Genomic DNA, 14,727 nt, shown 5'->3' on the forward strand with positions numbered 1-14,727 from the left:
AATGGGTTTGATATGGAGCGATGATCATCCATTGATGCAGTTTATTGACCAAAGTAACATTGATCTTATACAATAATTCTTACGCAATATATTAGATCGAGACCTCGCTGCAAATTTCAATTTGAAAATCCAATGAATATTAGTAAATACTTGAGATAAATCATATAGAATTCCTTTTTTTTTTTTTTTTTTCTCAAAAACAAAGTATAAAATATCCATTTGAATCATTATGTCAACTAGTATAACTGTACTTTTGTAGAACAAGTAGACTTTAAGATTTAGCTAGTAATGTACAACGTGATGTCTTCTATTAAAATGTAAATCTTAAGTTTTATCTTCAAATAAAAGCAAGGGAGTCATGCCGTACATTACTAGCTCGACGATGGGGCGTGTAGAGTCACTAGAGTGAATTCCATTTTTTTTTTCTCAAAAACAAAATATAAAATATCCATTTGAAGCATTATATAATATATATATCAACTAGTATAAATGCTACTTTGTAGATGACAAAGAACTAAGTAGACTTTAAGATTTAGCTAGTAATGTACGGCATGATGTCTTCTATTAAAATGTAGAAGAGTTTTAAATACACACCCCTATTTTCTTAATACACACCCCACACTCAATACACCACCTATTTAATTTTTCATTCTAATATTAGACTAGATACACCACCCAAATGACCTAAAATACCCTTAATCTCTAAAACCATGAAATATCATATTATTTGACTATATTAAGATTATTATTTAATATGATTATTGTATATTAGTATATTGAGATTTCATAATTTTCTTTTACATATTTTCTTCTATTTTTTGCTGGAAATTTTGGCCTATCCCAACTCCATTACGACATCAATTAATTGGAATTTGAAAATATAAAATTTCGAACATTTGCAAGTCCTTCAAAATTTAAACTTTTAATATAGTCTGCAAAATTTACACTTTCATGCACTACATGTTCAATATGTTACGCAAGATGAAAACTAAAAACTGATAGAAAAAAAAACCCAAATGCTTTGCTTTCTTACTCTACTCACTCTACAACTTACTGGTTACCACCTCCAAAACGACGGTTGATCTCAATGAGATAGCTCTCGAGATTACATTGAATTGTATTCAATACAAGATGAAGAATACATATCTCAACTGAAGATTGTTGAACGAGGTCTTCAAATTCATGTCCATAGTCGAAATTCTGGTGATGAAGTGAGGAGAAGAAATATGTATTGCAACGTATAGGGTTTAGAAAAAGAGACATAGAAATGCGCGATTCAATTTTTTTTTTCTTCTAATACATAGATGTCTATTTTGGTCATTTAACATACTTATAAAATCTAATTTGAAATATAAAATAATAGGGATGTGTATTAAGTAGTTAAGGGTGTGTATTTAAAATTTCTCTAAAATGTAAATCTTAAGTTTTATCTCCAACAATACACTTTACTTTTTAGCTAGTTGTGAAATATAGTTATTGATTTAACAATTTTACTCCAGCAGTAATAGCTATTTGTGAGTTATATAATATGTTTTATTGAATCATAAATTGACATGTGGACAAAAAGAGAAGAGAAAAATATAACTTTTGCTTTGGGTATTCTTGATTGTCGCTAAATATAGCTAAAGTTAAATTTAACTTAGCTATAGCGAGACAGCTAGCCTGTTGGAGTTAAATTTTGTTTCAAAAATAGTTTTAAAAATTGAATTTAATCACTCTGTTGGATATGCCTATCAAACATGTAATATATTTTTCTTATTGAAAATACAAGAACAGAATGTGATTTTCTGGAAAATGGGGATTGCAAGGCACGTATCAATCCCTATTGGGCAGAAACAAAAAAATAATCAACAGAACACCAGATTTTTGGTTACGCAGTGAAAATCTCAACTTCTAAGATTAAGAACATTGCGGAGCTCTTACTTTTGAGAACCCAAAATAAGAATTTACTTATGATGAAGGATATGTTCTTTACAAACTTGAATAGCACTAGCTCGGCTACAATGATTAGATGAATACTAATACCAAGTTTGTCTTCCGTCTTGAACTCTTTCTTCACTTGAACGATCACCAAATATCGCTCTCCTTTCTTCACAGCTCCTCAACTGATCTCAAGAGAAGTTATACATATTAAACAATGATCAAGAACACTTAAACATGGACAAGTGTTTTGATTCTTGCGAAGACTCAATTATCAAACATGCAAGACACCTTCAAAACTTTTTGCGTTCCAAGTCCCCTCTATATGCCGTCTGTTTTTTCACCTACTAAGGATAGCTGCCATCCCAAAACAAAACAACCAAAACAGCTATTTACCCTAATCCGCCTTCTACAAGGAAAAATAAATATTTTTGTGTTAACAAAATAAAAACAAGGGAAAATTGTCCGTACAGCACCTAACCTTTTCCCCATTCTAAAATTCAATACCTCACGTTCAGAAAATATCAGAACGGTACCTGAGGTTTCGACCCCGACCGAAGATCGGTATCTGGTGTCGTTACCTCCGTTACAAAAATTGACAGTTGGAGGATATTTTCGTCTTTTCATATTTTAATATATTATTTTTTTATTTAATTCATTTTTTTCTATTTTCTTTTTCTCTCTCCCCATCATCCCCCCCCCCTCTCTCTCTCTCTCTCTATCGGCCCCATTCAAACCCAAAACCCTTCCCTGCAATCTACATCATGTCTCCTCTTTTTCCTCCTTAAATCTCTCATTGATGAGAGCCCTCTCCAGCTGCTCCACCCTCTGCGACAATGATCCCAGCAGCCGAGTTTATTTTTCCGGTGAACCAGCTCCGTCACCAGACCCACCATCCTCTCATTCTCTTCTACCATCTTCTCTAGTAGCTCCTCTTTGTTCTTGCTCTGCATTGAATCAGAGTTGAACCCAACTTTAAACCCGGCCAAGGAGTAAACCCAATGACTTGCTCAAGGACTTGGCTTTGTCTGGGTTTCGGGAAATCAAAGTGATCGACATGGAAATCTTCTCAGGTTGTTTTCCTTTAACCACTTTGGTGGTGTTATGGGTTGAAATTTGCTACGGGTGTTGTTTGAATCACAAAGTTTGGGGATAGGGTCGTGTGGTTGTGGTTGTGGTTGTGGTGGTGGTGGTGGCTGATAAATTATGGTTTTCCAATTCCTCCGCCGCCTCCTATCGACGCCAGCCACTCCCGCCTCTCGAGCGACTCTGCTGGAGTGTTGTTGTGATGCTGCGCCACTTTGAAATTGCTTGTGCCCGACCACCACTTGAACCTTCCCGCCGCCGCCGCCGCCTGAGCCCTTCCCACCTACGACCCTCCTAACCCTTTCACTTTGGCATTCATGTATAAAAAAAATAAAATAAAAAAAGTTTTTTTTATTATATGAGAAGAAAAAAAAAGGGTAAATTGGTCATTTAATGATCAAAATATGCCAGCTGTCAGTTTTTGTAACGGAGGTAACGGCACCAGGTACCGATCTTCGGTCGGGGTCAGAACCTCAGGTACCGTTATGATATTTTCTGAACGTGAGGTACTGAAATTTAGAATGGGGAAAAGGTCAGGTACTGTACAGACGATTTTCCCTAAAAACAATTAAGGACACCAAATCCTAAAATACTTAGTAAATCAATAATACAATTTAGCACTCAGAAAAATATCTTTAAATGAATAAAAGATATTAAACTCATTAAACCTCAAAAATATTTTCCCATTTTGTATGAAATGTCAACACACCAAGTTGATCAAAACTTGTACCTACACTTATTTTCTCTAATCTTGAAAGAACGTGTTCTTGCTATGCTTCTTGTATTAACCTCGAGGAGAGATTAATCTCCTATATGTCGACGGTTGAGAATTCTTGAAATTCAATTTACAGTTGACATTTGTTATTTCAGTACGTCCCTCTGCCTCTAACAACATGACATTGAGGTAAATTTCTAAGGTAGGCTAGGAGATTAATCTATGTCGACGGTTTAGGATCCTTGAAATTTAATCTACAACTGACATTTGTTATTTCAGTACGTGGCTCTAACATCATGACATTTGGGTAAATTTCTTAGGAGATCAATCTATGTTGACGTTGACGATTCTTGAAAATTAATCTACCTTTGACATTTGTTATTTCAATACGTGGCTCTAACATCATGACATTGGGTAAATTTCTAAGGTGGACTCGATACCTCACAAACGTGTTTTGTGATCTCGTTTATTTTTCTTTTCTTTCTCTACGCGCGGCTCTACGCGCCCCATCGTCGAGCTAGTCTGCCGCTAAAATGAAAGCAGCGGATCTTAGACATGGCCGTCATACGAATTCTCATCATAAGTTCGATGCCCAATTTCAACTTTGTTAGTTACATTCCATTAGGTGTCGACCGTGTCGTAGTCTAAAGGCCAGAGAACATTCTTAAGATGTATTAATCAGAATGAATAATCTGCACAACTTGGAGGGGACAATTCAAGTTTAGAATGGTTAATATAATGCAAAGAAGACGTGATGCGGTTTATCTACGTTTTCATATTCTTTGTTTTGAATTCATAGTTATGCATGCATATATAGGCCAAATAGAACATCATCCATCGAGCATGAACTGAAAAGGAATTAGTTTTGTTTCTAATGCCAAGCTATAAGTGGACATTCGTTGATCCTGTTTTAGCAAGAGGCTTGTAATTTTCCAGCAAAATCTCTATGCTTGAAGACGAGTAAGGAATCTACTTTGCTAGAACCGGAAATATATACTTAACTTCATCCAATGATCTTGTAATGACCAAAACCTAGCAAGAATACTATATTTATTCTAATAGCAATGACCATGTTGCAAGAGATGCATATAGTTGGATAGATAGTCAAACATAACAAATGGGATAATACATATACTAGCATTTTTGCCTACACACACCATGTGTAGGAAGGTTAGTTTTTTTTCCCCCTCCTTTTTTTGGCCTTTCCAAGAGTGTGTGGGGAGGTAGTTAAAAATAGTACGTGGGAGTTTCTACCCACCAAGTTTCCACTACATTTAATTTTATTTTTATTTTAATTATTTTTTATTTATTAATTGACTTTATTATCCCTATTGGTTATTTCTGATTCAAACCATTTTAAAATATAAAGGGTAAATTAGTAAAAAAAATCAATTATAGAGAGCAAGCTCTCTTTTCTTAATATTATTATTATTATAGATACATGAAATCAACTTGCTAGGTAAAAAGTGCCAAAGGATTCATAATTATTGAGAAATTTTATTTTGTTAATTTGAAGTCACTTTCACAAATGAAAATGAATACCATTAAATTTAATAAAATACCTTGTCAAATAGTACATTTTATCAACAGTGTCATATAGTACCTCCCATTATGTTATCTTATGTTTTCAAGATACACGAAACTTCTGAGTTCTGGCGGTATGACAACTTTTGTTTTTTGTTTGGAAAGTTACTCTAAGAGAAAAAATTGAACTAATAAGTGACAATATTGTGCTTATCTATTCTCTTGCCATATATTTGCCAACAAGACCAATTTGTTTGGTTGTTTAACTATCAAGATGAACAATACGATCCAAACGAAACCAAAAAGATGCATCATGGTTTTGTATATATTCGGGACTCTAATCCTTATTATTATTGACCTACATTTTGTAGCCTGTGTAATAAGCATTAAGCAATGCCTTGAAATATCAATGTCTCATTGTCTCTGCCGTCAAACAACTGAAATAGGATATGAAACCTCCGTAAGCATAACTACAAAATGGATTAGTACTAATTAAAACAAGTATATAGTACAGTGCAAGTGGTAAATTAATTATTATCAACATTCTAATGAATGAGTCAGCTGATAATAAAGCATCATTAAGAAATTATTCTTCATACTCGGTATTCCAGGTATAGTGACTTTTTCTTTTTCTTCTGATTGTATACTTGTATAGTGACTTTCGTTCAATCCCAAGTTTCAAACATTGACGAAAGGTATCAATAATGACTACTGCTTTGAGACTTGGAGGTTCAGTTGAATAGAATAAATGTCATACATGAAGGCTTCAACAAACATATCAGACAATTTATTGGGTTGTTTGGTCACTTTATGTCAATGTATTACTGTAATGATATCAGTTCATTAACTTACCGGTAGTTTCTCAAAAAGCAATGAATTTTTTTTTTTTCTGGTAACAATAAATTCAATATATTTTTTGTGAAATAAACCTTCAAGGCTTCAAGTCGTTATCAACTAACGCAGTTCTCCACTACCTAAAGAGCTTCGATCGGTTCACATGCATTTTCGTTAGCTAGCTGGAAATTATTCTATGCACCGACGGTGTAAGTGACCCAACCCTTATAAAATAATCTCAACCCTTGATATTTATTATCAACTTTATTTTTAATAAACAAAAAGTGTATTTAATGCAATCTAACCATTCATTTATGTTGGTGCAAGTGCACGGCGGTGCTCTGAATAATCTCTCCTAGCTAGCTGGTTTGTCTTCTGTTTGATCTTGGATTGACTAATGTTTTTGGATTTTTCCTTATTTACCTATTCTATGGCTATTGGTTGACCAAATCCAGCTAGCTAGTTACCAAAATGCATTGCAATCATCATAGCCTAGGACCCAGGCCTAACACCACGCGACTCATTTCAACCGTCTTCGAGAAGTTGGCCATCTTGACCGTGTATCATCAAAGAGCTCCGTTAAACGTAGAAATGAGAATGAATTACTCAACCCATACCATAGTCACACAACCAAGGTCACACCAGAAATTAACATACCAAAGAGATCAAAAAGCTCACCACCGGAAAAAGTGTAAGTATACGCAATAATCACATATATCTAATCATAAGTCAAATAATAATATAACACAAGTTACAATTTCACTTAAATATACATCTCATCTATAATTTAATTTAGCAATATAAATCTTCTGTTCACGAGTAGAATATCGTGAATTCAATTTCCGCAGTCACTTTAATCTACCTACTATCAATCCCACCTTCTTCTCAAAAAAAAAAAAAAAAAATCATATCATATCAATCACCTCTTCATGCACCTGGTAACAGCTCACTCGCTCATGCATGGACAAGCTAGCCAACTGGTTGTAGGCGAGCGCCCCAACATTTAACTACCATTGATTTGTTCTTTACTTCTTTACGCTTAAAAGCTTATTCTTTCCCGCCCCAAAAGCAAATGACAATTGGCATCAGTGCATAACCCAGCGTATGTCCCAGACGCGTTCCTACTTCCTACCCTAACCCTCGCTCTGTAAAGCTGCCCAAGATTGAACCCACCATCCCAACTTAAGTTACCAAAACGCCCCTACCGGCAAATGCGTCCTTTCCTCTCAACCTCGGACCTTGAACTCATCATACCCTCCTCCCCCTTTTCGTCTTTTCCCCCTTCCACGTGGGACCACCGATCTCTCTCTCTATATAACCCCACACCCACAGCTCCACTCAGCTTTCTCTTAATTTCAACCCCGTCATGAAGCTCCGATCGTGGTTCTCCGCCACCTGCTCCTCCCACGAATCCACCGTCTCCATCCCCCAACCCCAACCCTCATACCAAAAACGACACGTCGTCTCCGACTCCAGCAGCTCCTCCGATAACCCCAGCAGCTCCTCCAGTACTTGCGACACCTGCAGCACCAGCCTCCATTCCAATCTCTCCCTCCAGACGCTGCCATCTGTCCCCTCCCTTCAGAAGCTCATCTCCCAACTCGACGCCCCAAACCTCTCCGTCTCTCACCTCTGCTTCACCACCCTCACTCCCACCCCCTCCTCCTCCTCTCTCCCGATCACCTGCCTCGCCGTCCACCACAACCGCCTCTACGCCGCCTCCGGCCACGAAATCAACGTCTACGATCGGGCCGACTTCTCCCACCTCGACTCATTCAACGCTCACGATCCCTCCTCGGGCTCCGTGAAGTCCGTCTCGTTTTCCGACGGCAAGGTGTTCACCGCGCACCAGGACTGTAAAATCAAAGTCTGGGAGATAATCCCGGGTAAACGGCACAGACTCCTAACCACCCTCCCCACCGTCAACGACCGTTTGCTTCGTTTTGCGCTCCCCAAGAACTACGTCAGCATACGCCGGCACGTGAAACGCCTCTGGATCCAGCACGCCGACGCTGTTACCGGCATCGCCGTCAACAACGGCCTCGTCTACTCGGTTTCCTGGGACAAGACCTTGAAGATTTGGCGGGACTCCAACCTCCGCTGCGTGGAGTCCGTCAAGGCGCACGAGGACGCCTTGAGCGCGGTGGCGGTGGCGAAGGACGGGACCGTCTACACCGGGTCTGCGGACCGTCGGATCCGGGTCTGGGCGAGACCGCAAGACGAGAAGCGCCACGTGTTGGTGGCGACGCTGGAGAAGCACAAGTCAGCGGTGAACGCTTTGGCTCTAAACGACGACGGATCGGTGCTGTTCTCGGGGGCCTGTGACCGTTCGATCCTGGCGTGGGAGAGAGAGGACAGCGCGAACCACATGGCGGTTACGGGAGCGTTGAGGGGGCACGGTAAGGCGATACTGTGTTTATTCAACGTCGGGGATTTGCTGCTGAGTGGGTCCGCTGATCGGACGGTGAGGATGTGGCGGCGAGGGGAGGATGGCAGTTATTGCTGTTTGGGGGTTTTGGAGGGACACGTGAAACCGGTGAAGGCGCTGGTGGCGGTTACGGGAGAGAGCGGTGGCGGCGTCGTTTCGGTTGTGAGTGGGAGTTTAGATGGAGCGGTGAAGGTGTGGCATGTGTCGGTTTCGGAGGCGATTAAAGAACAGAAGATGTTATGATTAGTTTTTTGAGAGTTTTGTAAGAATTGCAACACGTACAGGAGTACTCTGTCCCAGTACTGCAATCATTTTCAGATTGTTTTTGTTTTTGAAATATGATTGCTCGGACGGTGCTTAGCATAGTGGTATTGGTTTGTTGATCGGATTGAATAGTTTGTAATTGGCTGTTGATTAAGATTTTTGTTGTTAATATTGGTTGTTTAATTAGTTTGACTATGAGCAGAGTGATAGGTTTGCAGTTATCCGGCCTTTATCTCACTTTGATGTGAAAGCGTAACCGAAACTTTGATGTGAAATTGTTCATATCTTTATCTCACAGTCTCGCACTTTTTTTTTTTTTTTTTTGAAATAAGGTCAGTACGGCTGTTCTTAAGTCTTATTCATTAATGCAATTGCAGATTAATGGACTAGTATGGTCGAAGAAATCTTGCGATTCATCCTCTATAAATTGTAAGAGGATATGCATTTTGATTTTTCTGATTCAAGAGTACTGCATTCTTAGTTAATTATCTAATAATCTATCAAAATTAAGAAGTTGGCAGCATTTCAAATCTATAGGAGAAAGCCTTTAGGTCAATGTTTTTGACAATATTTCTACGAAGTAAATTAAAGCTTGAAATCGTGAGAGAAACGAAGCCTAGCTAAAATATAGGGTTGTAAAATGTAAAGAGCATCATCCAATAGTAGAATTTATATTTGAGTTAAATTTAGCTAGAGTTAAGAAATATAACTATTGATTTAACAATGTTACTCCATCAGTAGTAGCTATTTGTGAGTAATATACTATATTTTATAGAATTTGTAAATTGACATGTGGACAAAAGAGGAGAGAAAAATATAACTTTTGCTTTAGCTATTCTTGATTGTCTAGCTAAATATAGCTAGTCATTTTAGCTAAAGTTAAATTTAACTTAACTTAGCTATAGCTAGTCTGTTGGAGTTGAGTTTTCCTTAAAAAATAGTTATATATAGCTAAATCTGTTGTAGATGCCCTAATATATCATTCAATTCGTCCAAAATCAAATCTTCTTTGCTTTAATGGTAGCCTAAGCTCCATAAAAATAGCGAATCACGACTTAACTAAAAAAAAAGTAACGATTTATCATGAGATTTATATTTTCAAACTGAAAAATTGATGTGCGTAATTGTAGAATTAATGCCAACTAGTATTTAGTCTGGTTGTGAAGACATTTTATCTAGGGGTGAATTGACGAGAAATTTTTATATGCTACCGTCAAGCCATGTCAACATGTTGACATGGCTTGACGAGTAAATAAAATATTAACAAGTGGGAATATTTATTAAAATGAGATTACGCTTCATGAGCAAACTCACACACCGTTGTCCCAAAAACCAGTTTCAATCTCATTGCCTTCTCCACTCTTCCATTAATACCTTCAATTCTAACAAAATTCATTTATACCTTTTCTTTTCTTTATGCTCCCAGATCTAAACCCAACTCTTCAAAAGTACCATCTTCATTGATTTTCTATTCTAATATTGATTTCATATATAGAATAACATTCATATCGGTTTTGGGGTTTTGCACTTTTGTGGAAGGAGGAAGTTTCAAGTTAATTATTTGCAGAGAGACAAAAATGAACATATATAGCAAGTACCAAGATGAGTGAGAGGTAGAAGAAGAGAAGAAGAAGAAGAAGAAGCGAAGAAGAGGAGGAGGAGGAGGAGGAGGAGGAGGAGGACAAGAAGAAGAAGAAGAAGAAGAAGAAGAAGAAGAAGAAGGAATTAAGCAAATATAAACAGATCGATGAAGTGATTATATTCATCAAGAGGCAAAAAGGTGGTTTTTATGAATAGAGCAAAATTATCCAGTCATTAACATAGGGTTTAGGAATACAATTAGATATAGGGTAAAACATTTGGATATGGGTTGTGTTCATGAACAGACATGTGAAGACGTAGAGTTGGCTGTCAGGTTGGGAAGATTTTGAGGTGTAATCCCATTTTAAATAAATATTACTACGTGTTAATATTGTATTAACTCGTCAAACCATGTTAGCATGCTGACATGGCTTGACCGTAGCACAGAAAAACTTCTCGTGAATTGACAACATTGTCTCGTTATGGTTACAACTTGCATTTAGTTACCAATTTAGAAGTCAAAACCACATTATACGGCCGGCTCTCTTAATCAGACTATAAATTAGAAGTTAAGTTTTCAACCTGATTTTATATTTGACTAATTAATGGATTAGAGAAGAGATTCAAATTCTTAAGCAGATGAAGACAAAGATCCACTTTGTGAACCCCATGTGATTATCCGCTTAATCAGCTAACAAAGCAATTATCTAGTACTTAACAACCAATCCATCGTCTTTCTCAAGCTTCATACTTGGGAATATCACACTAATCCAGAACCTACCACAACCCCCCCCACCATATTCATTAACTTAGTAACTGGGCTACTGCTGCGAATAGCTGTAGTGCAACTCAAAAATCTAGGTCGTATCACTCGTATGCCAAAACTTAATTAGTTAACTTCTAACATCAAGTAACTTCTAACATCAACCTTATCAAGAAGAACTACAGGGTTGTGCGTGGAATTATATATTAAGCTGAGTTGATGGTGAATGCAGATCTAATAAGCGGGCATGGCATTAAACAAAAATCACTGGGAAATATTATCTGTGCATTTGGTTTATCTTTTTCCTGTTCATGAACTCATCAGCTAATTAAGCTAGATAGTCAAAAATATTATTCCATGAAATTGGACTTGCTGTTTCTTAATTAGCTTAGAGATCGATGTCAGTGCTTGAATGACGTGCTGCAATTTATGGATATTGATCCTGGAAATTATGACTTTATTAGAATACAGCTGATTACATAAATATCTCAGAAAAAAATCAGAGAAAGCTTAGCTCTGTATACCTACTCCATTGAGATGGTGACATGTATTCTATAATTAACTGCGAAAAGAGAGTACCCTCTTCCTACCGATTAACTTACTAAACTTTGCTGAAAAATATGGATGAAAAGACATAATATAATGTCGAGCTACAGGTTGCAAGAGATTTGGATCGTGCGATCCGGGTCGCAGTTCGTCAGGATGACGAGCGATTCTGGTAGCTAATGCAACCAACCAGGCAGATCAATACTCCATACTATTGACTAACTGACGACTGAACCCGAGCCTTACCGCATAGCTTGCAAGTCCATGCGCAACTAATTACAACAACGAGGTATTTGCAAATTTCAAATATCTACAAAAAACGTCCATGGGTCTAGATATGATATCGATCTTTCTTGATTGAACATATAGAAAATTTTCAATCTCGGTTATTCCATCTCATCCTGAATGCTAGCAATCGATGTCCAAAGCAGAGGTCTCATTATGCAAGTATCTTAGATTTACAGAACATACTCTATGCAAATGGATTTACATGTCCCTTGCATTACGGATTGATTTGTTTCAACTTTCAAGTAATTATACAGAATTATTCATTGTATCACATTGGGGGATAAGATTAAGTTAGTACATTGGACATATTATAATTAACTTGCACGTAATTACACTAATTATTGAGGTTTTAAAACTGTGGTGGTGGTTGGACAATTTTGTTTTACACAAGATCCAGTTTATTAATTAGTGTAGTTCATCAATCTCAGTTTAGTCTTCTCTTGTATAACATTAGTTGTCCTCTAGCACAATGTTAGCAGACACCCTAATTGTAAGTATTCTATCGTTTCTGCTTGTTCAATCCAAAAATTTTAAATGACTTGGTGGCAAAATTAAGAATCTAAACGATCGAAGGCGGCCCATGATTTATACTGGTTTTGATCGAAACTAATAACATTAGTTTATTAATTGATTGTTGCTTAAGTCTTGATTGATTAATTGGATTTATGTGATTGGGACTTGGGATACGTAGCCTGCATTATATCGATCAGTAGGTACGGCTTGTTCTTTAAACAAGCTACATTTCCAAAGTATATATCTTCCTCCTCAACATATTGCTTGGGATAATGGGATGTCGTCACTACAAGACAATCATTCTAATTAAAATATAATCCAGGAGATCGACAAACCCTAGAAAATTTCAGATAATTGAATATATTTTGGTTCTAGCTTATAGTGACGGTGCACCATTAGTATCGACACCGAGCTCATGCATTGACCAGTATGCATCACAGAATTCCTAGCCAGTTTACGAGTTACGACTCAACTTGCAAATCCAAATTGCGAACTTGATCATCACCTACAAATCTATTCAATTCCAACCTATCGTCACATTTTTTTGGTCCATTAAATTTAACGTATAGTTGCATATATTATACTCTATATTTACGTAGGCTCGGGACAATAGCTCCAAATGGAGTTATATTGGTAGATCGATGATGGTAGGATGTCCATTAATAGAAATAATGAAGAAATCCTTTTTTTATTTTATTTTAAAGTACCTTATCTTATGAACCTATCCACAAGCATAAGGTCCCAACTCCAAGCAGGCTGCTTTATTTCTGTGTGCTCTAGTTCTTTAGGGTAACACCGTAACAGTCTCTTTCAAGCAAAGCATTTCATTTTTGTGAAATCGTGGGCTAGCTGTCTTCAACAATCTCCCTTATGATATGAAGGATATATAGTAGATGCCCAGCGACAATGAAAAAGAAACACAGGATTTTGGATACATACATCCAAGGTCAAACCAAATCAGTCCAAACGAGAGAGAAAAAAGAAAAAGAAAAGAGAAGAAGAGAAAAGCAGCGGTTCTAATTCAACCATCGATCCTTTAATTTGTATTTACTCTGTCATGAATTATGGAGAGTATTCTGAATCTATATGTGTATCTGTAATTACTGAAGGAGGCTTAAAAAAAGAATGCGGTGATCATTATCAAATGACCTTTTGTTGTGAGGATGTAATAACCGATATTTAAGATAAGTTGGCACAGTGAAGCAGCGAGCCCCTATAGCTCAGTGGTAGAGCGTCAGTCTTGTAAACTGAAGGTCTGTAGTTCGATCCTGCATGGGGGCATTTTTTTTTATTCTACAAATCTTGACCGAACGCAAATTAAACGGATTGAAGTTAATGAACCCATCGTTTTATTTTAGATTTTAGACATTACAGATCTACAAACTTTAGTCATTCAATGAGGTTGAGGTTGGGGTTGGGCACGTTTGATTTGGGGACATGGACAAAGATAACGGGGGTGGGACACTATACTTGATTAAATAGTATGATTTTAAGAGTTAAAGTGGACATGTTCTAATTTGAATATGAGACTAGAGCTGTCAATGGGTCGTGTCGGGTTAAGGTATTTGTCGTGTCGCAAGATATAAACTCAAACCCAACCCATTTAATAATCGTGTCAAAAATTTAAACTCAGACCCAACCTATTTATTAAACGGGTTACCCGTTTCCAACCCACTTAACCCATTTAATAAATAAGTCGTGTCTTGTTAGACAAAATGACTCATTTAAGCGTTAATAATGAGACCCATTTAACTAAAAAAATGCATAAATTGATTAAATTCACTAAAAACTCCACAAAATGAAAATAAATAAATAATTATATATAATTCATAAATAATTAAAAAGCCAAATATTTCAAATTATCTAATCCTATGATCAAAAATGTCCAACGTCCAAAATTTCAAGAAGAAATATAGCACAATCGGGTTGTACGGGTTCACTTCGTGTTGGCGGGTTGACCCGTGGCCGACCCATTTATTAAATGGGTCATGGCGGGTTGACCCACCACTGACCCGCTTTTTAATCGTGCGAGTTCAACCCGCTTTATTTCGTGCGGGTTTCGAGTCGTGTCAGAATTGACAGCCCTATCTGAGACCAGATATTTACTTGATGGTAAGATTTATTTTGGTTTTTTTTCATAAATGAGGTAAAGTAATTCCTAACTGTATTCTTACAAAACACGAGAAAGAAAAACCTCCAAAAGTCGGATAATTAAAGACGAGTCTTTCTTAATGTACCCAGCAAATATCTAAGTATACACAGAAA

General features: G+C 37.0%; 1 protein-coding gene and 1 non-coding gene across 2 annotated transcripts; both read left to right on the forward strand.

The window, feature by feature from the left end:
• Positions 1–7,417: 7,417 nt before the first annotated feature.
• Positions 7,418–9,053, forward strand: LOC112195761 (protein JINGUBANG). The gene has a single exon (XM_024335956.2). The coding sequence runs from the start codon at positions 7,446–7,448 to the stop codon at positions 8,748–8,750; it is 1,305 nt and encodes a 434-aa protein (XP_024191724.1). The 5' UTR covers positions 7,418–7,445; the 3' UTR covers positions 8,751–9,053.
• Positions 9,054–13,671: 4,618 nt separating this feature from the next.
• TRNAT-UGU lies at positions 13,672–13,743 on the forward strand. Its single transcript has one exon. It is a non-coding gene; the product is annotated as a tRNA-Thr (tRNA).
• The last annotated feature ends 984 nt before the right edge of the window (positions 13,744–14,727 follow it).

Source organism: Rosa chinensis, chromosome 4 (assembly GCF_002994745.2).
Source record: "Rosa chinensis cultivar Old Blush chromosome 4, RchiOBHm-V2, whole genome shotgun sequence".
In the NCBI taxonomy this organism is placed as follows: Eukaryota; Viridiplantae; Streptophyta; class Magnoliopsida; order Rosales; family Rosaceae; genus Rosa; species Rosa chinensis.

Bases quoted from the DNA above. Each gene is read 5' to 3' on its own strand.
- LOC112195761 (XM_024335956.2), top strand. From the start codon at position 7,446: ATGAAGCTCCGATCGTGGTTCTCCGCCACCTGCTCCTCCCACGAATCC.